The sequence below is a fragment of the Salminus brasiliensis genome, chromosome 7 (assembly GCF_030463535.1).
Source record: "Salminus brasiliensis chromosome 7, fSalBra1.hap2, whole genome shotgun sequence".
Lineage (NCBI taxonomy): Eukaryota > Metazoa > Chordata > Actinopteri > Characiformes > Bryconidae > Salminus > Salminus brasiliensis.
The window spans coordinates 2,788,886-2,814,332 of record NC_132884.1 but is presented as its reverse complement, the minus strand read 5'-3'; the positions used below and the strand labels follow the sequence as shown (position 1 = coordinate 2,814,332).

Genomic DNA, 25,447 nt, shown 5'->3' with positions numbered 1-25,447 from the left:
GATAAATACATATATTATGGTTAATATGGGTGAGAAGGTCAAGCACTAATAGCGCCCCCTTGTGGAGAGTCTTCAGAGTGCTATATGTGACATTTGGTTGGTGTGGCGCAACAGATAACACCACTACCTGCCACTGAGCTACCACACCATGTGGGAGACTGGGGTTCGATTCCCGGTCTGGGTGACTATGCTACGCTACACCAATAAGAGTCCTTGGGCAAGACTCCTAACACTACACCGACCCACCTCTGTAATATGAGTTACCTTGTAAGTCGCTCTGGATAAGAGCGTCAGCTAAATGCCATAAATGTAAATGTAAATGTACATTTGTAGATCACATCTACCCCCTCTTACCCCACACGCAGTCAGTCCGCCAAGATATTTTCCGGTGTCAGAAGTTTGTTTCTTTAGATTAGCACGAAGCTAATGCAGCTAGCAGTTCACAACAGCCTCACTAGCGGCAATCTTGAAGACTTTGCCTGTATTTCTGTCCATGTTTATAGACAACAGTGGGTCAGTACAGCGCCGAAAACCACACACACCACACAGGGCACACAAAACCGCTAGCAAAATGTTCTGTATGAACCCCATGCCTTGGGCAGGGTGTTAGCACAGTGCTAACTGGTGCGGGTTTTAACTTCCATATGTTAACTAGATTAGTCTCGTGGCTCCAAAGCAGGCCGTAACACTTGTAACACTGCAGTGCTGTCATATACTGCAGTATAAATACATATATTATGGTTTATATGGGTGAGAAGGTCAAGCACTAATAGCGCCCCCTTGTGGAGAGTCTTCAGAGTGCTATATGTGAATGAATGAGTGAATAAATGAGTGAGTGAGTAAGTGAGGTTGTTACAAGGCAGGCCCATGAGGTGCTTTTTATATATATAAATATATACACTACATGGACAAAAGTATTGGGACACCTGCTCTAATTGTCTGTACTATCCAAGGAAGAAGGTTTCTACTAGGTTTCGGAGGAGCATCGCTGTGAGGATTTGATTGCATTCAGTGACAAGAGTGTTAGTCAGGATGTTGGATGATGGTCACCACCCCACTTCATCAATCCCAACTCCACAACTCGTCCCAAAAGTACTGGATGGAGCTCCACCAACCATCATGCCTGGCATTAGGCAGCATGGAGCCACTAGGTTTATGTTTATTACATGATGGTGCCAACAGGTTCGTGTTCAAAGTTTATAAGCGTGGGGGACGGACGTGTCTCTGCCCAGAATACCTGAACATCAGTGTATTGAGCTCTGTCCTCCACATCACTCTGACCTGAGACAAAGTCTATTCCTGTCCCTAATCTGCTCAGGAGATCACCGACATTTTACCCCACATTTAGGTTTGCCTTAATAATTGATGAGAGCGGCGTTTATTCTGAGCAGGCAGCTCCTTCAGCTGCGGCCAGCAGGCTCTGAGTCCTGTCTCAGCCACCATAGGGATCTAAGGCACAGAGCACGCAGCCAGCTGATTATACCTGTAAGAGCGCCTGTACGCCTTCCTTCTGAGCTGACAGTTATTGATAGGGGCTGATATGTAGATCAGTGGCAAAGACTCTGGTCCCTTAGACCCCTTAGAAGTCAAGTAGGGACAACTCTATAACACCCTCCTACCACTGCTACCAGCTAATGACCATGTTAAAACCTACATGGACTCTTAACTATCTGCCTCTGTTAATATCACCACTATAACCCATCACTACTCTCTTTACTCTGACCATCACTGCCATGACTATATTCAGTTATACTAACCCATGATTCTTATATCATAATTATGATCAGAGCAGTTCGACTGTATAGATGGTTTGGTAACGTTTGGTAATCAATAATGTATAAATAGTTCTGATCAGAGGAGGATGGGTCGGGTCCCCCCTGTGAATTTCGGTTCCTCCCAAGGTTTCTTCCTCCAGCTCTGAGGGAGGTTCTCCTGCACTGTGGTCTTGGCTGCTCACTGGGGGTCTTAGATTTTTCATATCTTCTTATGTTGTTGATTTCTCGTCTTTTTACTAATTTCTGATTCTGTAAAGCTGCTTTGTGACAATAACAGTTGTAAAAATTTGCTATATAAATACATTTGATTTAATATACAGGGGTTATGATTGTGTTACTGTAAGCAAGGCAATTCATTTGGGATTTTTTTTTGGCTTAAATTTGGATTTTTTTAATGTAATACAAGCAGACCGGCTGGTACTATAGTACTGTAGTGCTATTACACATTCTCACCAGAGAGGTCTCCAAATCCCCAAATCCCCCAAACTTCAGACTACTGCTTTAAGATCAGCTGAGATGGAAAGCCTATAACTAACAGCAATAATCTCAAAATACTTTCTTAACTGAGTGAAAATCCAGCTCATCTCACAAGCAAAAAGTATTTCGGCAATGCTTAGCTACAGTGTGAAGCAAATTACTGCCGCCGCTGCTTCTGAGTTTGATGAAATGCTATAAAACCGCAATTACAAAACTTTGCAGAGGGATTTTTAATTAGCAGGGACAAATAATCATAATAATCATAAAATAAGCATAAACAATACTATAAAATTGAGTGCCCCAAGCCAAGCTGCAATCTTTGCCTGGCTTGGTAATTATACTGCTGCAATCTTTGAGCAGTAGATGATGGATGAGGGACAAATAATAATAATAATAATAATAATAATTAGAATAAGAGAAATAATAAAGATTATGTCCAGATTTCCTGCATCCAAAAATTCCACAACTCGCCACGCCAAGCATTTTGACAGCACTACATTCAATTTAAGCCATATCCAGACCACCGAAAGCCTCAGTAGATCACAGGTGACCTGAATTCCCACCAAGACAAGCAACCAGTCTTTTGGCAAACAAACCGATGACAAGGCCAGGTTAGCTTAGCTAACGTTCCTATGCTAGCCTTGTACAGCTAACATCATAAACCTGAGTGTAAATAAGCTGTAAGCAGTAGATGATGGATGTCTCCACTGCTGAAGAAAGTCCTACAGGAAACACTGGACATTTTATAGTAAATGGACTTGGATATCATGCTTTATATCGCCGGTATATATATATATCACCACTGCATGTTTCCTTACTAACAAAGCTCTGTATGGAGTCTCTTAACTGCTCTGATAATGTGCATCAATCGTACACTTAAAGCAGCACAGAAGCTTCCCTGGATCGAGAACAGCCTGAGTGGACCGACTGAAGGTACAGTGACAGCACAGATTTCACACCATTTAGATGGCTGTCCATCGGGAGACGCCGCAGCGGGAGCCAAGCGACTGACCGGCCGGATGCTGGCGCACGGCAAACCATCGCTATGGAGATGTTTCCCGTTTTCTTTCAGAAAAGAAGGACATGCAGTGTCGATCACTCACTGTGACAGCTTACATATACATAATATATACATATAAACACCGATCAGCCATAACATTAACACCACTTGTGCTTCTCCACAGGGATCAGACAAGCTGTGTGTCTGTGCATTTGCACATTTATATCAGCAATGCATGGAACTTCGAAGGGGTGTCTGCAAACATTTGGACATGTAGTTGGACATGTCTCCCCGGCTTTTTTTTTTTTTTATAGGCCTACAGCACAGCCAGCACTACTGGGAATTCAAGTCTCCACTGCCAGCCCATTCCCCCCGGCACCATTGCTGTCTCTGGGTGATGATTTACAGAGCCATCGTAACACAGTACGCGAATCACGGCCTAGCGTACAGAGCTCGTCAGCGACACATTCAAAGCGCTGCCGAGCTTTTGTCTCCGGTTCAGGTGCTTTCGAAAGCCCAAGGCCAAGCCAAGAGATGCTCCTAATAGACAAAGCATCTCCGAGCGAGCTGTCGTCCTCTCCTTTAAATAGGCAAGCAGCGAAACAGCTCAGCGGTGCCACGTGCAGGCTCACTGGACAGCTTCTTTTCTACTCACGCACACATGTGCTGTATGTCCAAATGTTTGTGGACACTAATCCTAATGAATGCATTCAGCCACTTCAAGTTGCACCCATTGCTGACACCAAACGTCCTGTCTAGTCCCTGTAGAGAAGTACTGCCACCCTGCCAAACCTTTCCATAAACCCACCCACTCTAATCAAAGCAAACACTAGCCGACGCTAGCTTTTACTATATCCCTCACCAGAACCAAACGGGAGCTAAACTCACATCAGAAGCGAGAGCAGCTGCTTATCGCTTTATCGCTGAGACTCGAGAAAGACAAACTCGAAAGCTAACCGTCTACTATCTCTTCAGCTTGCTAACAGCACTTTGCGCTGAGAGGACACCGCGAGAGGACAGCAGCACCGTTCGGTAAGACTCTGGGACAATTAAAACAATGCTAAAATACATGGGTTATGGGAGTCGTCATCGATGTTGTCACGGGCGACCTAAAATAACAGCCAGTCAGAGAAGAGCTTACCCAGCCAGCATGCTCATGTGGGGCTCACATGGGTGGGACGTGGGCCAGGTGGGTTGGGCCTAGTTCTCACATGGGTCCCATCTAGGCACCAGGTGGGGCTCATGCTTAACCCCTCCTGGTCCCATCACTGACCCTGGTGGGCATCCTTGTGTTGGCCTACCCATACAGGCCCACATGGACATGTTAGCTGGGTGTCACTTGCTGTCCCTGCCGTCGCCCTCCATAAACGGAAAAATCAGCGAGAGGCAAAATAACGGGGTGGTAAACAGGCAAAAAGGTCCCGCACTTACTACTTATACATCAAACAGCCACTCTAAATACTTAAGAATGCAATCTCTGGCAACTTTACATTAAAACATGTAATAAAACAATGGGTTTCGGTGAGCTGCCGAGTTCAGAGACGCTCCCTTATGAGTCCAGGCTTCTGCTGAAGGTAAGAGCAGAAAGGCTAGCGCTAGTGTAAGCAGGCAAAGGGGAGAGTAATCCTAGATTAGCTCGCACATCCGGGGACACCCTGGCGAGCATGCGTCCAAGACAGCCTCCTCTCTGCCTGCGCAAACCCTGGACCAACTCATATCAGTGTGTGCTTGAGTGCAACTGTCCAGTGTTTTCACGGACTGTCCGGCCTGCCGCAAAGGAAAGATCCCATCCACAGTGCTGCCTTACCTTGGCACTGGAATCCCTGCTTTCCAAAGCCCCTATGATGGAGAGAGAGAGTGGGAGAGAGAGAGAGAAAGAGGAAATCAGTCACATGATCAAATAGGGGCGATGCATTAGATAGCCAGCCCTCCTAAATCCTTTAATGGGCTTTTAGCTATCAGTTGCCTTCCATGCCGCAAGCAATCCGAGTCGATTAAAAAGACGCTGCTGCAGTTGGAAATGAACAGTGTAAATATTTGATACGCCTCAATTTAGGGTTTTCTCCCAGCTCTGCCCCACAAATGAACCTCATCACCACTTGCATGGTCCTGTGGGACCACCTGTAGCATCGGGCGCTGATTAGGGGTCTGCTAATGTCTCGAGCAACCGATGTATTAGAGATGGCACGACGGTATGGATCCAATCTAATCTGGCCTGAGCAGCACAGGCTCTGTGACACTGTGTGTGATGTGACTGCCCTAGTAGGGGCAGGAGAGGCCATTCAATGATAATTTATTGTTATACACATACGGGCAAAAGTATTGGGACACCTGCTCACCTGCTCATTCGTTGTTTCTTCGGAAATGTAGGGTATTTAAAAAAAAGAAAAACGCCCATCCTGCTTCTGTTGGAGTAACTGCCCCCACTGTCCAGGGAAGAAGGCTTTCTACTAGATTTTGGAGGAGCAGCATTGCTGTGAGAATTTGATTGCATTCAGGGACAAGGTAAGGATGCTGAATGAAGATTCACTCACCACCCCACCTCATCATACTCATGAACTCCTCAGCTCTTCCCAAACATATAGGATGATGGGTGTTCCTGGAATGCGAGGAGGTCAGTACCCACCAAAAGCAGTTCAGGAAAAGGTCATAAGCGCCTAAGGCTCACTAATGCTCATGGAGGCCCCTACCTCAGGGCCTTACAGGGCCCAAAGAATCATCTGCTGCTAGCATTAGCCTTGCTGCCAGACACCACAGGACACCTTCAGAAGTCTCGTGGAGTCCAGGCCTCGATGGGTCTGAGCTGTTTTGGCGGCACGAGGGGGACTTGCATAGTATTACATGGGTGGTTTTAATGTTGTGGCTAATAGAACGCACTGAAAATAGGCCAGTGTGCACTGGTCACGCTGCTCAGTATGGGACAGTATTTGGATAGCATTGTTTTTAAATTATGCTGTTGGTGCATTTTGTCTACATGAGAAAATATTTCGTTAATATATCGTAAAATCATAATATATCGTACTGCTCTAACCAGAGCCTCTGCAAATCACCGTTTGACAGCCTGGAGCGCACACACAACAGGCTATAGCTATTTCCCACCCGTATTCAGGCACTCCCCCCGCCCCCTTGCGCTGGGATTGGCCAACAGACTCCACGTTCCTGCGCTGGGATTGGCTAGAAGTGCGCATAACATGAGCTGCAGCCAGTGAGAGTGTACCACCATCCAGCCCCAGGCCGATTGTGCTCTCTCAGGCTCCGGCTGCTGATGGCAGACAGCCTCGGGTCAGTCACATTTATGTCATTTATCTGCTCCTACATGGGAATCATGTTACACAGGTAGGAGAATGCAGGGTTAGGAACCATACCCAGAGCCTTAGCCAGGGAATTGAACCCCAGGGTAGATGTTTACAGTGCTTATATAGCAAATACAGAGAGTCAGCTTGGTAATTATATGGTTAGTATATGGTCATTATTACAATGAATAAGATCAGGGATGTTTTTAAGGCTCTGTAATGCTCACGTGTGGCACTTGCTATAATTCTAGGATCACGAGACTGTTGTTTATTGCAGTAATTCTGCAGGCAATGACAGTGCAAGCTTGCAGTCTATGGCAGGGGACAACTGGTGGAGACGCAGGCTAAGGATCAGACCCACAAGCAGGAAAGGACACACTAAACAGAGCCCGAGGAACCAGCTGAGTGGAGCTCTGCCACTGCCTCTGCAAATCACCGTTTGACAGCCTGGAGCGCACCCACAACAGGTTAGAGCTATTCCCCACCCGTATTCAGGCACTCCCCCCGCCCCGTTGCGCTGGGATTGGCCAACAGACTCCACGTTCCTGCGCTGGGATTGGCTGGAAGTGCCCATAACACGAGCTGCAGCCAGTGAGAGTGTACTACCATCCAGCCCCAGCGAACAGGGCTTGGCTCTGCCGGAAAACGGGTGCGAAAAGAAGCAACGCCCAGCCGAACTGCAAGTTGGCTGCAAAACGACGCTCCCCTCGCGCAGTTTTTCAGCACAAGTAGCAACATCTGGGCGACCCCCTTTAAAGCGAGATGTGGCAACGGTGCGCGCGATGCCCGGCACGTGCAGAAAGCAAAGCGAAAAACAAACAAACAAAAAAAAAAGTTTGCACGTGAAGCCCACTCACCAGATGAAGTCGGTGCAGTGGCTGCAGAAGGTGGGCTGCTTGAAGAACCTGGCGATGAACTTGTGGTCCTTCACTTCGTGCACGTTCTTCTGCCGGAGCGCGCCTTTACGCGCGAAGCGATTGGCCACGTCCGTCGAAGCGGTCTCGTTCACGTCAGCCATGGCAGGAGAGTAAACACAGACAGCAACAAAAGGGGGAAGAAAAGCAACAAAACAGAACAGGACAGACCCCTCGCTTCAACAACAGTCCTCGCGGGCTGCGCGTGCTGGAAAGTTGGGCTCGTGCTGCTGCTCCTCGCCGCTGCGCTTTTGGCCCCGCGTGCGACTGAAGCAGAAACTCGACTCGACTTTGGCCCCCCTCCCTCTCTCTCTCTCCCTCTCTCTCTCTCTCTCTCTCTCTCTCTCTCTCTCTCCCTCTCTCTCTCTCTCTCTCTCTCTCCCTCCCTCTCTCCCTCCTCTCTCTCTCTCTCTCTCTCTCTCTCTCTCTCTCTCTCTCTCCCTCCCTCTCTCTCTCTCTCTCTCCCTCTCTCTCTCTCTCTCTCTCTCCCTCCCTCTCTCTCTCTCTCTCTCTCTCTCCCTCCCTCTCTCTCTCTCTCTCTCTCTCTCTCTCTCTCTCTCTCTCTCTCTCTCGAGCTTGCTCACTCCTTCCTTCTCGCCCTCGCGCTGACGTCACTCCGGTCCCGGAGACGGCGGAGCGAGCCTGGAGTGGCGCACGCACGCTGGGGGCGCCCCCTCGTGGCCGAACCACTGAGGTGCAAATCCGCCTTCCGCCCAAGCAGGACCAGCGCAGATTACTCAGTATCCACTATGAATTATTCAGTATCTACTATGCATTACTCAGTATCCACTATGAATTATTCAATATCTGCTATGAATTACTCAGTATCCACTATGAATTATTCAGTATCTACTATGAATTACTCAGTATCCACTATGAATTATTCAGTATCTACTATGAATTACTCAGTATCCACTATGAATTATTCAGTATCTACTATGAATTACTCAGTATCCACTATGAATTATTCAATATCTGCTATGAATTACTCAGTATCCACTATGAATTATTCAGTATCTACTATGAATTACTCAGTATCCACTATGAATTATTCAGTATCTACTATGAATTACTCAGTATCCACTATGAATTATTCAATATCTGCTATGAATTACTCAGTATCCACTATGAATTATTCAGTATCTACTATGAATTACTCAGTATCCACTATGAATTATTCAATATCTGCTATGAATTACTCAGTATCCACTATGAATTATTCAGTATCTACTATGCATTACTCAGTATCCACTATGAATTACTCAGTATCTACTATGAATTACTCAGTATCCACTATGAATTATTCAGTATCTACTATGAATTACTCAGTATCCACTATGAATTACTCAGTATCCACTATGAATTATTCAATATCTACTATGAATTACTCAGTATCCACTATGAATTATTCAATATCTGCTATGAATTACTCAGTATCCACTATGAATTACTCAGTATCAACTATGAATTACTCAGTATCTAATATGAATTACTTAGTATCTAATATGAATTACTCAGTACCCACTATGAATTATTCAGTATCCACTATGAATTACTCAGTATCTACTATAAATTACTCAGTATCTAATATGAATTACTCAGTATCCACTATGAATTACTCAGTATCTACTATGAATTACTCAGTATCTAATATGAATTACTCAGTATCTAATATGAATAACTCAGTATCCACTATGAATTATTCAGTATCTACTATGAATTACTCAGTATCCACTATGAATTATTCAGTATCCACTATGAATTACTCAGTATCCACTATGAATTACTCAGTATCCACTATGAATTACTCAGTATCTACTATAAATGATTCAGTATCTACTATGAATTATTCATAATAAGAACTCCAGATTGGCTGACAGGTCAGGTCAGGTCAGGAGGCTTTTTCAGGATGAATCTCGCTTCCCATCACACCAGCACACCTGGAAGAAAGCCGGGCTGGTTGACACGCCACCCATCACTCTACAGAGCGCTCTACTCTTGGCGTTACTTAGGAATGTAACACTTTCCATATGCAAATAGGGAAGGACAGGAGAGACAAACAAGCCGGTGGCAAGAAAGCAAGGATGCTAAAGTGGCGGAGTTCGCGTGGAGCAGGTGGGCAGTGAGAAACGCTGTGAACTGTCACTTTGCCAGCAGTGGGCAGGAATGCCTTCACCCCCACGCCGCCCCCCTGCTTTCAGTCAGCAGCATTTAGTCACAGCCTCTCCTCTCAGGGGAAACTAGCTACAGCTAAAGAAGACTGACAGTCAGTGTGTGTGTGGGTGTGTTAGTGTGTGTGTGTGTGTGTGTGTGTGTGTGTGTGTGTGTGTGAATGGGTGAGGGAACAAAAGTTACTTTTCAACACTGAGTAAATACAGGGTGACCTTTGGGCCTAGAAGAGATTTTTTAATATGACTGTCTAAAATATGCTGTGGGGTCTCACATCGTCCCTCACGTCATTGTTTGGGGTTCTCCACTGAAGAACCAGGCAGAGATCCTTCAAACACATCCAGCCCAGTTGCTCAACATCAGTGTCGGACACAAGAACATCTGAGTGATTCCTTATGGTCCATACAGTGCAGCTTTATATGCACTAAATGGACAAAAGTATTGGGACACCTCTTTAATTGTTAAATTCAGGTGTTTCATTCAGTTTTCTTGGACTCAGCTGTATACAATCAAGTCCCTGGACATGCAGTCTGCCTTCTTCCACACATCAGTGAAAGAATGGGAGGTTCTGAAGAGCTCACTGAACTCCAGCGTGGTTCTGTATGTAATAGGAGACACCGCTGCACCAACAACAACAAGTCAGCTGGTGAGATTTAGACCTTCCCTCCTAGATCTTCCTCCATCAGCTGTGAGTGGTGTTATTATTGAACAGTGGAAGAGTTTAGGAGGAACAGCTCACAGAGAGCAGCTCAGCCACCGAGTGTCTGTCAGACCACGTAAAGTTACAGAGCGGGGTCAGGGCCGAGAGCTGAGCTCAGAGCAGAGTGCAGAAAAGCCTCCAACTGACTCAGTAACTGCAGCAGAGCTCCAGACCTGCTGCTGCTGCTGGTAGAGCTGCTGTTAAAGGGGGACCGGCTCCAGATTAATACAGCCTATGGGGTTAGAATGGGACGTCCTAAAAGCTTTTGGAGGTGTAAAATGTAGGTGTCCCAATACTTTTGTCCAAATTCATCATATTATAGTAATAACTAGCAAAGCTGAGTCGGAAAACAGCCCCATTAGAGTGCTGCAAGACAGATGTTTGCACACAGATGTAGATCCGAGAGCATTCCAAAAGGTCAGAGGGCACTTGTGAATGCTGGTAAATGACACTGTTGCTCCATTTCTCGATCCTGCTCTCTCTTTCTCTCTCTCTCTCTCTCTCTTATCTCTCTCTGTCTTATTGACGCAGAGTTTCACCAGCAGAAACAGCAAAAGGCTTGCAGCTTGCATTGGCAAACCACAAACACACTGCCGCGTGTCTCCTACATGCTCACACACTCACTCGCTCTTCCTCCCGCTTATCAACTCTCTCACACTCTCGCGCTGTGAGGATGAGGCCGGCTCCCCAGCTGCTGCTGCTGCTGCTGTGTCACGCTGGCCTGTTTGTGTCAGTCACACCACAGAACGGTAAAGTATGGTATTTTTGGGGGGCTCTGAAAAAAAAGGCTTCAGGAGCCAAGAGGGTTTCTTTCATTTTATTTATTTATTTATTTATCATTTTAATTATTATTCTTTATGATTGAACTTTGATTTAATTGCAGCTCCTTAATTAAAGGGATACTTCAGTTTTGTTCACCCTGGTCTTCATCTGCTACGTCTGGGCTGGATGGTCAAATAGCACAAACCGCAACGCTTATACGCTTATATGTCCCTGAACTGATCTGTGGACTCATGGCGTATAATAGAAGTCAATGGGCAGGCGGCCAAAATGTGACATCCTTGATTATATAACTCAATATATAGCAACTTTAAAGAATGGACCAATAGAAAGGCCCCAAATGTACTTGGGATATTTTGCCACCTTTTGTAAAGTTACCATTTTTGAGATACACGTTTTTTTTTCATGCTAAAAGTGCTAAATGTTGTAAGTTGGGACTAGTTTTTCAGGAGGAGGACTTTGTACTCATTCGTTTTCCAGGGTACTTTTGTGGGTGGAGTTGTCCCAGGCTCCTCCTGATGACCTAAAAGTGAAAGTAATCAGAGACGCTTGTACTTTCGGAAGCTCTGACAACACACACATATGCAGAAATGAAAAAATTAAGATTTTTGTGCAAAATCATACCAAAGAAAATTGAGGTTTGAAGAACCTTCAATGGGTGTAATGGTAAAAGATCTTTAGATGGTTCCTCTAGGGCCCAGATCTTCAAATCTGGACCTTGAACCAAATCCTTGAACCAATCTGCTGGACCAGCAAAGTTTCCAGTCCTGGATTTGGTTCTCACTGGAAGTTAAGGGAACAGCTAAGGAAACTGACTGGCCGTGTAGCGTCGCACCTACCAAGGATCAATCCAGGACTGGAAGCTAGTTTCCAGGTCCAGATTTGAAGGCCTCTGCTCTGCCGCATCACTCAAACGCAGCTCTGCCCACTTTTAATCCACCAGGAGGAGCCTGGGAAAACTCCACCCACCTCAAAAAAAGTCCTCCACCTGGAAAATCAGTCCCAACTCTTGATCAAATGGCTTTGGTTAAAAATGGCAACTTTACAGGATCATGGAGGCCCCCCCTCACGAATTACAGGACGTAAAGGATCTGCTGCTAACGTCTGAAGGTGTCCAGATACCACAGGACACCTTCGGAGGTCTTGTGGAGTTCTTGGGCAGGGCTGTTTTGGCAGCACAAAAGGGTTCGACCAACTAAATGCTCTAAACTATGGTGTTTACGTTGTTCCACAAACGGCCTGATGACCATCACTGCCATATTAATACACATTACAGAGATCTTTCAAGGTCTTTCGAGGCCTGATTTTCTGTTGTGGTCCTGAGAAACACATGGAAATGGCAGTGTGGTAATGACTGTATGTTATAGTGGCAGCAGATAGAGATTATACTGAAAGATGAGAGTATTCCTTTAATTTAAGAGCCTAATGTGATCAGTATCAATTAGATGTGATGAGTGGAAGCATGTAGTTGGATGCTGCGAGATGCTGGATGTTAACTGGCTGATTATGCAACAGCCTCGGTTCATTAATCTGGCCACTGAATTGCCAACACGTCACTTTATGAAGAGGCCAACGGCGGCACTTGTTTGTTATATAACTCCATGAGAAATAAGCACTGGAATCTGAGCCACTTTGACAAGAGCCTCTAATTGTGATGGCTAGACGACTGGAGGGGTCTTGTCGGGTGTTCCCGGTATGCAGTGGTCAGTACCTACCAAAAGTACTCCAAGGAAGGCCAACCGGTGAACTGGCTTCAGGGTCATGGGCACCCAAGGCCTACGTTGATGCTCATGGAGGTCCCACCTCACAACTTACAGGACTTAAAGGATCCACTGCAAATGTCTGAAAGGTGCAGAGTCCATTCCTTGATGGGTCAGAGCTCTTTTGGGGCCAACAAATGTAATGTGTAGACCCCCCTTGTTCCGCCGCTACAGATCTGAGCTATCTGGCCTTGTAAGTCCTGTAAGTATTGAAGTGGGCGGGGCTTCCATGAGCATCAATCAGTCATAGGTGCCCATGACCCTGTCGCCAGTTGACCGGTTGTCCTTCCTTGGAGCACTTTTGGTAGGTACTGACCACTGCATACCAGAAACACCCCATAAGACCTGCCTGATTTTTTGTTTTGGAGATGTTCTGACCCAGTCGTCTAGAACCTGACAGTTTGGTTCTTGTCAAAGTGTCTCAGATCCTGCTTTAACACATTCATCACCTTCATGAACTGACTGTTTCTTCTATTGCCTAACATGTAGACCCACCCCTTGACATGGTGGCAGATGATGGAGATGATGATGGAGTCAGTGTTTTTCACTTCACCTGTCAGTGGTATTAATGTTATGGCTGTTCTTTGGGGCAATGCCTTAGAAGAACCACTTTTGGCTCCATAAAGAAGCATCCATGTAATAGAGATGTGTAGAGAGTGTGAGGAACCTTTACATCAAGCTTGTACTAGAAAATCTTCTAAAAAAAGTTCTAGAGCTCAGATCTTCATGCGTTATCCCAGCTGGACCTAAGTGAAGACAGATGTTGTAGTACAGCTGTGCTGTATACAGTTCCCACGGTCCAGAGTGGCAGGACAGACAAAACAACAAGCTGGAGCTGCTCTAAATCCTCTTAGACTGGAAGTTCTATCACTGGCAAGCAGTGGGTGGAGGCACCAGCACAACCACTTCCTCTCACAGCAGCCTGCATAGGCCTCTGGAGGGAAACTCCAGCAGAAACCACAGAGAACAATTGTAGTGGTTCCAACCTGTGGCAGCACCACTTTGTCACAATTGATGTAACTGCAATGGCTCCATTTTGAGTGGTTCCACTGGATCGTCATCTAGAGTATCTAGAACCTGCTTCAGGTGCACTCATGGCTAAGAACACACTGGAGCAGCAGCACAGGAGCCAAAAGGCACCATAATTCCCAATGCCAAACATAAAGCATAAAGCCCCCAGCACTGGGCTCCCAGCCGACATGCTCATGTGGGGCTCACATGGGTGGAATGTGGGCAAAGTGGGTTCCAGGTGGGCACGGGCTCTGAGTGGGTTTGTACATAAATACCCAAATGGGTCCCATACAGGCCACCAAATCTCACTCCCGTCCAGCCCATATGTGCAGTGTACAACCCAGATGGGGCCCATGTTAAACCCCTCCTGGTCCCAACGCTGACCTTGGTGGGCATCCATATGTGAGGCCTGGCTTTAGGCATGGTTCCAATAGAGGCCTGGCATATTCTATTGGCAGTATTACTAGAGGGATTACACAAGCTGTGTGTGTGTGTGAGTGTGTGTGTGTGTGCATTTGCACATCTGTGCCTAGCCAAAACTATCACAGGTACAACTTCAACGCCTGCTTCTTTGCTTTCTGGTAAGATGGGATGGATCTATATGGATTCCAGTGCCATAGCCCTCTATGCCATTGGCCATGTTGATGCCTGGACATGCAGCTGCTGCAGTAGAACAGGCCACGCTCAAGAACTCCGGTCACGTTCATTTGTCAGTGTCCAGAAGGAAGTCTGGGTTGGCCGTCTGCCTGGACCATTGGCTTCAACGCTACTGCCTTAGACTCACAGTCCAAAATGCAGCATCATGAGAAGCGTATCTGCAGCATGGTGCCAATAGGTTCACGTTTATCTGCTGCAGTGAGTCCTATTCTATTGGCAATACTTCACTACAGGGACTAGACAAGCCCTGAGTGTGCACATCTGTGTCAGCAATGGGTGCAACTTACAGTAGAAAGGGTGTCGATAGAGTGTCCATAGAGTGTATCTGTGGATGATGATGACTATGTGTGTGTGTGTGTGTGTGTGTGTGTCTTTCAGTATGTCAGCGCCCACCTCCTCAGGATGGGTCGGAGCTTACTGGGGGGCAGGTTTTTTTTGAGCCAGGGACGGAGGTTATGCTGTCCTGCAGCCAAGGATACACACCCACCGGGGGCTCCCGCAGCATAGTCTGCAAATCCAGCGGAGAGTGGACTGAACGTACCCTGAAGTGCTCACGTGAGACCCTGAACACACTCACACACACACACACACACACACACACACATACACATCTTCACAGGTACACACTTGGATAGTACTCAATGGTGCTCTGGGTTATTGATATTCACAGGGTTGTGGGTTCGATACCTGGGTTCCCTGGGTTATTGATCACATGGTTGTGGGTACAATACCCAGGTTGTGGGTTCAATACCAATGTTTACTGGGTAATTGATGACAAGGTTATGGGTTCTATATCCAGGTTGTGGGTTTAATACCATGGTTTACTGGGTTATTGTTCACAAGAATATGTGTTTGATACCTGGATTCACTGACTTGTTGATCAGAGGGTTGTTGGATCGATACCCAGGTTCACTTGGCTATTGTTTAGAGGGTTGTGGATTCGGTACCTGGGTTTACTGGGTTATTGATCACATGATTGTGGGTGAAATACCTATAGTCACTGGGTTTTTATTCACAAGGTGTGGGTTCGATACCTGGGTTAACTCCAGCACGTTACATCTGAAATAAACCAACAATTATGGGTTTAAAAGTTGCCTGTCAGTCTTCAGATCTGTGTAAAAGAGCCATCAAAAATGAAAGCCATCAACATCATTGTTTCACTGATTCTAATTTAATGTGCCTGAAACAAGAACAGTGACACTGTCCAATTACTTATGGACAGCTATGTAATTGGAGTGCACACAAAGACTGATTTGAAAAAAGCAGGGAATTATGAAGTTATGATCCCTGTTCCAGAGATTTCACCTATTCATTAAAACAAACAGCTACTAAGTGAATCCTGGGTGGATCAATTCTACAGTGGAAAAGTCTTATGCAACAAAATACACACACACATAGACACACACACACACACACAGTATGTACACATTACCAAACCTTTGATCCTGCTCTGATAGAAAGGCTGAATGAGGCCGCCACGGAACTAGCAGTGTTTATACTAAGAGAGAAAACAGCTCATATAGATTTCCCTGTGGAAACCAAAGCGCTTCTTCTCCAAAGATCTGCCTTCACTAGCTGAAGCTACTTTCTCAATCCTTTGAGTCCATTAAACATCACCGATAAACAGACCAGCTGACAGGATTGTATATTTTCAGGACACTATTTTGTTGGGCCTAAAGCATGGTTTCTCAACCGCTAGGCCACAGACCACAGTCAGACCACAAAGCACCCTCTAGTGGTCTATGGGCCTATATCCAAAGGCAGGGGCATCACTAGATTACTAGGGGGGTCTGGGGTCAAGCATCTCCAAGATGATTGCAAAAAGGGAAAAAAATCTTTATTTACATATCTCCACCTATCCAGCCCATCACAGTTTAGCCACACCCACTCTTTTTGGTTTTTAAACCCAGCATAAAGCAGGACAGCCAATCTGAACAGACACAATCGTCTTAAAGGGACAGTAATATCAAATAGAAACATAAATAAATAAACATTTTGAGGGATAAAGAGAGGTTGGAAACCAGTCAAAAGCATGTCAAAATAAAAGTCCCTATTGCTGGTTGTGTTGTGTGATATTATTTTTAAGCCTTTAACAATTAGTCGCACTAAAAAATACATTTGCAAATATGATTTATTGGTAAAATTGTGTTCCTGACTCCTCTTTTATATAAAACTATTTTGTTTCAGATGACCCACATGGTCTGTTTATCGGAACAGATGCCAGTAAAGTCAGTGTAGCAAGGAAATTGGCAATATGATCTCATGCAGCGTTTATGCTGAGCTGGTCTTTGCACCCAATTCTGTTGAACCTAACTGGGCAACTCAACCGAGCGGTCACGTATGCTTTTCGGGGGAACACAGAGATACATTTTATTGTCACATTTCTGCCATTCATCAAAAATATAATTGTTAGGGGGTGCAGAGCAGAAGCTTTTCATTTTTTTCAGCTTTATAAAATAATGGCCTTAATGGACATTAAAAAAAGCACCTCATGCCACTGACCCACACAGGTTTTGAATGGATGGAAAGTTTATGAAAAAAAAAAATACAGACAACATCTGATTGCTGTCCAACAGAAGCAGTTGACCTTTTGACCCCTGTCCCACCTTTTGCGTTTTCCTCCCACAGGAAAACGATGTCCCGTGCCCGACCAGCCACAGAACGGAAGAGTGGATTTCACGGATATCGTTTACGAAAGCACCCTCACGTACTCCTGTGATGAAGGGTAAACGCATTTCCTTTCCACAGATAAACCTTAAATCCATGCAGGTCACACAGCTTCTGCAAATTAAATGTGGCTAAAAGGTCAGCATTAAAAGTGATTGATATCCAAAAAGATGTTGTATAAACCGTTACGTGCGTCCGTAAGCCATCTCCAATGATTTCGACTCTGTAAAACTGTTAAAAGATAAAACACAATTACATTTGCGGGACAAATCTACAGCTAAAGCATCTCAAATATCATTAAAACCATCTCCTCCCACATGAGCCGATTAAAACTCAGCTTGGCGCTGTTGTTTAATTCGGTCCAGTTTTGAGTTCAGTGCTCTGTGACCTGACCTTGACCCCTGTGGTAAATAATGATCTAAGACTCCGCTGCTGTTTTTATTGTTTAGGTACGTCCTCCATGGCGACGTGTCCAGCGAATGTTTGCACACTGCCCGGTGGAGCAATCCATTTCCCGAGTGCAAACGTACACAGCTTCTCACCTTGACTTCAGAAATCTCTCCTGTTCAAAAGATTGGAAAAACCTCTTATTTTATACATAACAAGAAAAAGTGCATTTCCTGATAACAAGACAGAAGGATGGTGAGATGGTGGTTGCTAAGGTGTTGCTATGGTATTTTAGATGGCTCCTAAGTGGGTGATAAGTTTTTTCTTATCTGTTTTTGGTGGTTGTTAGGGTGGTTGCTGTGGTACTTCAGTGCTTGCAAAGATGTTCCAGGTACATGTTCCTAGGTGATTGCTATGGTATTTCAGGTGGTTGCTAAATTGTTGCTAAGTGGGTATTATAGTGTTGCTAATGTTCATAGGTGATTGCTATGATATTTCAGGTAGCTCCTAAGTGGATGCTATGGTGTTTCTAAACTGTTTTTGGTGGTTGTTAGGGTGGTTGCTATGGCACTTCAGTGCTTGCAAAGATGTTCCAGGTACATGTTCCTAGGTGATTGCTATGGTATTTCAGGTGGTTGCTAAATTGTTGCTATTTGGGTATTATAATGTTGCTAGGGTTCATAGGTGGTTGCTATGGTATTTCAGGTAGCTCCTAAGTATGTTTCTGTAGTGTTTCTTAGGTGGTGGCTATGGTATTTCAGGTTGTTGCCAAGTGAGTGCTGTGATGTTGCAACCACTCCCAGGTGGTTGCTAAGGTTCAAGGTTCAGTTCAGTGGGTGATATGATGTTGCTTAGGTGTTTCTTGGGGGTTGCATTGATATTCTAGGTGGTTGCTAAGGTGTTCTCGCTGGTTGCTAGGCAGTTGTTATGGCTGAAAAAAGTGTTTCCAAACTTTTGATCAGTGATTCTAGACATCTGATCAGTAGAGCAGCAGCTGATGCCCAGCGTCTGATTCTGTATGTCTCTGTTCTTTCCTCGTTCCTCCAGCTGTTACATGTGATCTTCCTGATGTTCCACCTTATGCTAAAATAGTGTATGACAGGCCCGTCAAAGGGAACATCACCGAGTTCGGGTTTGGAGGGACGTACGAGTGCAGGCCTCCAATGGTTCTCTTCGGCAACGCGAGAGCGACCTGCGGAGCCGACGGCTTTTGGACCAGACCCCCACAGTGCCGGCGTAAGTGCAAAACACAACCAGGACTGACCTTTTAACCCTGAAAGAGGCGAGGTGGGGGGGTGGGGCTTAGACAGAAAGGCAGATGAACAGACACACAGACGGACAGACAGACAGGTGAACAGATGGATGGAGATAGACAGATAGATAGATACATAGATGGACATACTGACAGAGATAGGACGGATAGGACATAGACGGATGGATGACGAATGATTAGATAGACAGATAGATAGACAGATAAACGAACAGACAGATGGACAGACGAATGATTAGATTGACAGATAGACAGACAGATAAACGAACAGACAGATGGACAGACAGATGGACAGACGAATGATTAGATAGACAGATAATTGAACAGACAGATGGACAGACAGATGGACAGACGAATGATTAGATAGACAGACACAGATAAACGAACAGACAGATGGACAGACGAATGATTAGATAGACAGACAGACAGATAAATGAACCGACAGATGGATGACGAATGATTAGATTGACAGATAGACAGACAGATAAACGAACAGACAGATGGACAGACAGATGGACAGACAAATGATTAGATAGACAGATAATTGAACAGACAGATGGACAGACAGATGGACAGACGAATGATTAGATAGACAGATAATTGAACAGACAGATGGACAGACAGATGGACAAATGATTGATTAGATAGACAGATAAATTAACAGACAGGTGGACAGATGAATGATTAGATAGACAGATAAACTAACAAACAGACAGATGGATAGATAGATAGACTGGACAGATGGATGGATGGATGTAAAGACAAATAGATAAACAGATAAATGGACAGACAGATGGAGAGACAGATAGACAGACGAATGAATAGATAGACAGACAGACAGACAGACAGATGGATAGATAGACAGACTAACAAACAGACAGATAAACAGACAGACATATAGACAGTTGGACAGATGGACGGCCAGACAGACTGATGGACAGATTTAGCTGATAGGTAGATAGACAGATGAACAGACAGATGGACAGACAGATGGACAGACGAATTATTAGATAGACAGACAAACAGATAAACGAACAGACAGATGGACAGACAGACAGATGGATAGATAGATAGACTGGACAGATGGATGGATGGAAAGACAAATAGATAAACAGATAAATGAACAGACAGATAGACAGATAGACAGATGGATAGATAGATAGACTAACAAACAGACAGATAAACAGACAGACATATAGATAGATGGACAGATGGACGGCCAGACAGACAGATGGACAGATTTAGCTGATAGGTAGATAGACAGATGAACAGATGAACAGATAGACAGATAGGTAGATGGATAGTCTATCTAATAGATGAACAGACAGGCAGACGGATGCATGGATAGACAGATAGACAGACAGACAGATAGATAGACGAACTGACAGACAGACAGATGGACGGACGGAAGGAAATATAAAAAATGAAAAACGTTCCTGTCTCTGACAGTGTCTCTCTTTGTCCTGTCCAGTGGTGATGTGTCCCGTGCCCACCAGCATAGACAACGGCTTTCTGTCATTCGCTGAACAGAGGGAGTACGGCTATAAGGAGAGAGTGAAATACGGCTGTGTGGACCCGTTTGTACTGGACGGGCCAAAGGAGAGCGAGTGTGAAGAAACAGGCCAGTGGTCCAGAAAGCCCGTCTGCAGAGGTACCCGCTGTCAAACGTCCAGACATTCCTGAAACGTCTCACAGCTGAGATCTAAGACGAGAAACGGTGCTTTACTCACTGACCACTTTAGGAGGTTCATCTACCTTACAGGTCACTGCATAGATGTGCAGTCACACACTGTAGCCCCTCTACTGCTGTCCAGTTCATCAGCTCTCCTCTTCGTGGTTAGGTTCTGGTTAGGTTCTGCTATTGGGTGGCTCACACGACCTCTGTTGTCTTTATTAGAAAAGCCTGATATAGCTGTTCCTTTTTCTCTGCTGTCAGCTCCTTGCAGTGTTGACATCAAGCGGGGACGCATTTTATACAATGGCAAGAAAATCTGGATAGAAGATTTCGAGCCCAACCAGGTTCCACATTCTCAGCAGGTCGCGGTGTACTGTCTGGATGAGGCGAGGAAGTGCGGCTATCCTGTAAAAGCCTACTGCGTCGATGGGCTGCTGGAGATTCCTGCATGTTTTGAAGGTAGGGCAAGTCTTTCTGGCAATGCTGTAGAAGACTATAATACTAAAGCCTGAGTAGACTGATAAATCACTGAGCTGATCAATATTACTGAGCTCTACTAAAGCCTGAGTAGACTGATAAATCACTGTGCTGATCAGTTATTGATCTCAGTGTTACTGAGCTCTGTTAAAGCCTGAGTAGACTGATAAATCACTGTGCTGATCAGTTATTGATCTCAGTGTTACTGAGCTCTGTTAAAGCCTGAGTAGACTGATAAATCACTGAGCTGATCAGGTGTTAACCTTGGTTAATGTAAGGTATTTGATTTTCTTCAGAACCCAATGATTTGAAATACAAACTGAGCAGCTCGCTGCCCTCTGAGATCACTGTGTGCTCATGATCATGAGAAGAAGGAGTGGAGGAAGAGGAGGGGAAGCTCTTGGGTTTTGCTGATGAAGAGCACACAGGAAAACGGATGCTGGAGATTTGAGCTTGAAGAAGCAGCAGAACAAACAGCTGAGAAATAAAGGGTTTAATACAGTTTCCGTCCAGTGTCTCCTCCTTTACCTCCTTTACTGTCCTCGTCCCTGTCCTCGTCCTTATCCCTGTCTGTCTTTCTCTGTCTCTCTTACTTTTTGTCCGGTTATCTCTCTCTCTATCTGTCCCTCTTTTCTCACTCCGTCTAACTCTCTGCCTGCCTGATTGTCTGTCTGTCTCTCTCTCTCTCTCTCTTTGACTGACTTGCTCTCATTATCTTACCATCTCATTTGCTCTGTCTGTGTAGGTCTCTCTCTCTGATTGTCTCTCATCTTGCTCTTTATCTGTCTGTCGGTCTTTCTGTTGTCTCTCTCTCTCTGTCTGTCTGCCTCTCTGTCTGTCAGTCTTTCATCGTTCTCATTATTTGCATGTCTCTCGCTCGCTCTGTCTGTCTGTTGTCTGTCTCGATCTTGCTCTTTGTCTGTCTCCTTATTTCTCTCACCCTCTGTTCTCTCTCTCTCTGTCTCTCTCTCTCTCTCTCTCTCTCTCTCTCTCTCTCTCTCTCAGATCACAGTTTGGACACTAGATGGCGGCCACATCCTGCGTTTCTGAGTACAAACAGTGAAAAAAACAGCCAATGCATAAAACATGAGCTCGGCATAAACCTGAGTGAGCACCACCGAGTGGTCAGTACTGGGACTGTTGAATATTCAAGATCTTAGATAAAATATTATACAATAAACACTAAGCATTTTAGACAATATACAACCATTCATGTGATAAATAAATAACTAAATATTATTCTTATAAGACATATGCTACAATTAATATAGTGTATATCACTGCTGTTCAATAATTCTGGATAAATGGACCAATAGAAATGCTCTAAATGACTTAGTACAGAATTCTATTCTATTGGCAGTGCTTCTGGAGTGAGTATTGGGTGCAACATAAAGTAAGTAGCTGAATGCAGGCATTAGAAGGGGTGTCCACAAGTATTTGGACGTAAAGTGTGCATGTTCTATCACTGTATAATAATATATGGGGTTAATCAGGAGGTCATTGCTGTGGGGTCTGTTGTTGCATCTAAAGGCAGGTGAGTCTGGTGTGGAAAAGAGGGAACTCTTACAGAGCTGTGTTTAAGGCCGGAGTCCTGCAGACCTTCAGTTCTCCAAGATGAAAACAACACACACACACACACACACAAACCCACACAGGCCTCTCTCCTCTGAGCAACAGCTGAAACAGTTGGGCTTTAGTTGCTCGTTCTCTCTCGCTCGGAGCCCGTCTGATCTGATCTGATCTAATCTCACCTCTGTTGTGTAAGACTCCACAGAGCACCGGCATGCTTTATAAATCAAAGGTGGTCTCGGCGTTTCGGTGGGAGGGAGAGAGAGAGAGCATCTGGGGTGGAGAGGCTTGCGTAAACTTCACGTCTGAGAAAGTCCTTCTGAAGAATCTCTTATCTCAGTCTGGAGCTTTTCTTCGGCATTTGTTGTCTGAAGCGCCCAGGCCGGACCGGGTCTCTGAGGGGCTTCCTCTGATTTATTCGCCCCCACCTCCCTACAAACCCCTTCACCTACACGTCCAGTACTCCACTCCTTCTTCTCTTGCACCATCTGTGTGGGACGTGATGTTTCACCACCTGTAAGCTGCAGGCTCCCCCTCAAAAGGTGGTTTTAGTCCCATTGGGTAAGAGCTTCTCTCTCTCTCTCTTCATTGCTTTACCTCTCTGTTTATCGCCCAGCATTGCAAGATATTGGACGGTGATGATGATTTAAAGGGCCCGTACCATGAACAAGTCGTCCCTCCCCTTTTTTAAATCAATAATTTGATGATTTCAATGATAAAACACTGAACACTGAACAGCTAAGCGAGTGAACGATGACCTGATGACCTTTTCGCTTCGATAAGAAATAATAATAAACCCAAAGCAAAAGTTTGGACACCATGCAAGGTCAGTACTTACCCAGTTAACATGTCCATGTGGGGTCTGTATGGGTTTAGCCAGAAGGTTTTGGCCCTATGTAGTGGATGCCCTCCTGGAGAGGTTAAACATGGGCCATGTCTGGGTTGTACATGGGGCCTAGATGACACCCATGTGAGATTAAGGTGGAGTGGGGCGATTCGGCCCATTTGGAAAGCCCAACTGGGTCCCTGGAAAAATGTACACATGTACACAAACCCTCTCAGAGCCCATGCCCACCTGGAACCCACCTAGCGCCCACATTCCACCCCTGCGAGCCCTTCATTTCAAAGCCCGCTGAATTGTGCTGAAGGTTCTTCTTTTACTGTGAAAGAAGGGTAGGTACAAGCAGCTCCCTCTGACAGTTTTCTTGGTCTTCCAGACCTCAACTTGACCTCCACTGTCTGTGTAGGTGGGGTGGTGTGGGGGGGTGTAAATGATTGAACAGGCGATGCAGAAAGAGATTCGATTGAAAACTGCAGGAGGATTCATTGCAACAACAACACTGGGTTCATTTTATTAGAACTTCACTGTTGATGTTTTACACCTTTCTCCAGGTGGGGTCTAGGAGGGTTCCAGGTGGGCATGGGCTCTAACTGAGTTTGTACATGTGTTGTTACTGGGACCGTGTTGGACGGTCATCATTACAGCCCACCTTAATCTCACATTGGTCCCTACTAGGCCCATGTGCAGTGGAGTGGACAACCCATGCTTAACCCCTCCTGGTCCCATCACTGACCCTGGTGGCCATCCATATGTGCAGCCAACATGTGCCAAACCTGTGGACAGAACTTGCTGGTTTCGTTAGGCTACTCATACTGACATGTTAGCTGGGTCTGCAGCTCTGCTCATCACTCTGGACCCCTCCAACATCCCACAGAACCCGTGAAGGCCTACAGAACGAGCAGATTCAATCTCCTGAACCTCCTGAAACAACATTCGTACACCAGAGAAGCCAAAGCGACACAAATGCAGAGTCCCTCCTCCTCCCTCGTCTGGCCACGGCGAAGCGGCGAGAGGATTAGAAGCAAAAACGTGAAAGCATCAAACGTCCAGGGCGTGATAAAAGTGTGTGTTATTTGTTGTCGGCTACAAAGCGGAGATCTGCGGACTTCAAACGGCATCTGGCCGCTGACGTGGAGGCACAAGACATGTGGATAATACTGCCAAAGCCGACATAAAATATTTACACGCACGCATACATGCTTATGGAGGCAATCTCAGCAGAATGAGAAGCCCTGGCCAAGGGGGGGTGTGTTTATATGTGTGTGTATGTGTATGTGTGTGTGTTCAGGCAGCATATGGGCAGACTTTGGGTTCACTGTGAATTAAAAAGAGAGTTTGGTGAACATGTATATGTGCTATTGGGTAAGTGACTCGAATCTGATTCAAAGAGATCGGATTAGACACGTCGACACGTCGGATCTGTCTCGCATTAAAGTTAATGTGCTGAAGTCGTGGCCATGACTTCGAACAGCTCACGCTTTCCTTTAGGTTACCATAGCGACCGACCCAACATCCCTGTTCCTTCACCTTCGTCCGGTTGTTGTGCTCTAGAGTCGATAAACCAGAGGAAAAAGGGGTCATTAGGTCGATTTTGAGGGGCCTTCAGTGGTGCTAGGCCAAGAGCTAATGATCTTGAGATTTGACAAGATCTCAGAAACCTTGCTTTGAGATTCTGGTCCGCGTTGGAAGTAGCCGTTAGAAGACGGGTGGGTAACCTGTGGTCAGGAAGGGATGAGCATTGTCAGCAACAATACTCAAATTGGCTGTGGCCTTCCAGCAAAGACTGATTGGGATTTATATTGATTGGGATTTAAGATCGGATTCAACGTGTCGACACATCGGATCTGTATCGCATAAAAGCCAAAAATCTGATCTGAGAGTAACTGTGACCCCCCCAGCCGTTTAACACATTAGCGAACCTCGCAGTGAACCACGTGACTCTCTGAGGTTATCAAAAGATCAGCCGAACTTGCTTCATTGTAACTCAGCTAAATGATGGATGGGAGCATCAAAGTGAATAAAACA

The 25,447-nt window shown here is 45.5% G+C and overlaps 2 protein-coding genes across 3 annotated transcripts in view; one reads left to right on the top strand and one right to left on the bottom strand.

The window, feature by feature from the left end:
* The window catches only part of prkcaa (protein kinase C, alpha, a), a 151,907-nt gene extending 144,138 nt beyond the window's left edge, over positions 1 to 7,769 (bottom strand). Inside the window, 2 exon segments of the mRNA XM_072683428.1 lie at positions 5,060 to 5,091; positions 7,403 to 7,769. Of these exon segments, the coding sequence (XP_072539529.1) occupies positions 5,060 to 5,091; positions 7,403 to 7,563 (193 nt within the window). The 5' untranslated portion in view covers positions 7,564 to 7,769.
* Positions 7,770 to 11,001: 3,232 nt separating this feature from the next.
* Positions 11,002 to 21,513, top strand: LOC140559322 (beta-2-glycoprotein 1-like). 2 transcript variants are annotated; one of them, XR_011979880.1, is made up of 8 exons: positions 11,002 to 11,077; positions 14,915 to 15,091; positions 17,165 to 17,261; positions 17,653 to 17,729; positions 18,638 to 18,826; positions 20,332 to 20,511; positions 20,895 to 20,994; positions 21,309 to 21,513. XR_011979880.1 is itself a non-coding variant. In XM_072682801.1 (8 exons), exons 1-8 carry the CDS (start codon positions 11,002 to 11,004, stop codon positions 21,371 to 21,373), a joined length of 1,059 nt encoding a protein of 352 aa, XP_072538902.1. In that variant the 3' UTR covers positions 21,374 to 21,513. The 2 variants fall into 2 exon arrangements, 1 of the variants encoding a protein (XP_072538902.1); XM_072682801.1 differs by having other exon boundaries at positions 20,797 to 20,994.
* Positions 21,514 to 25,447: the final 3,934 nt, after the last annotated feature.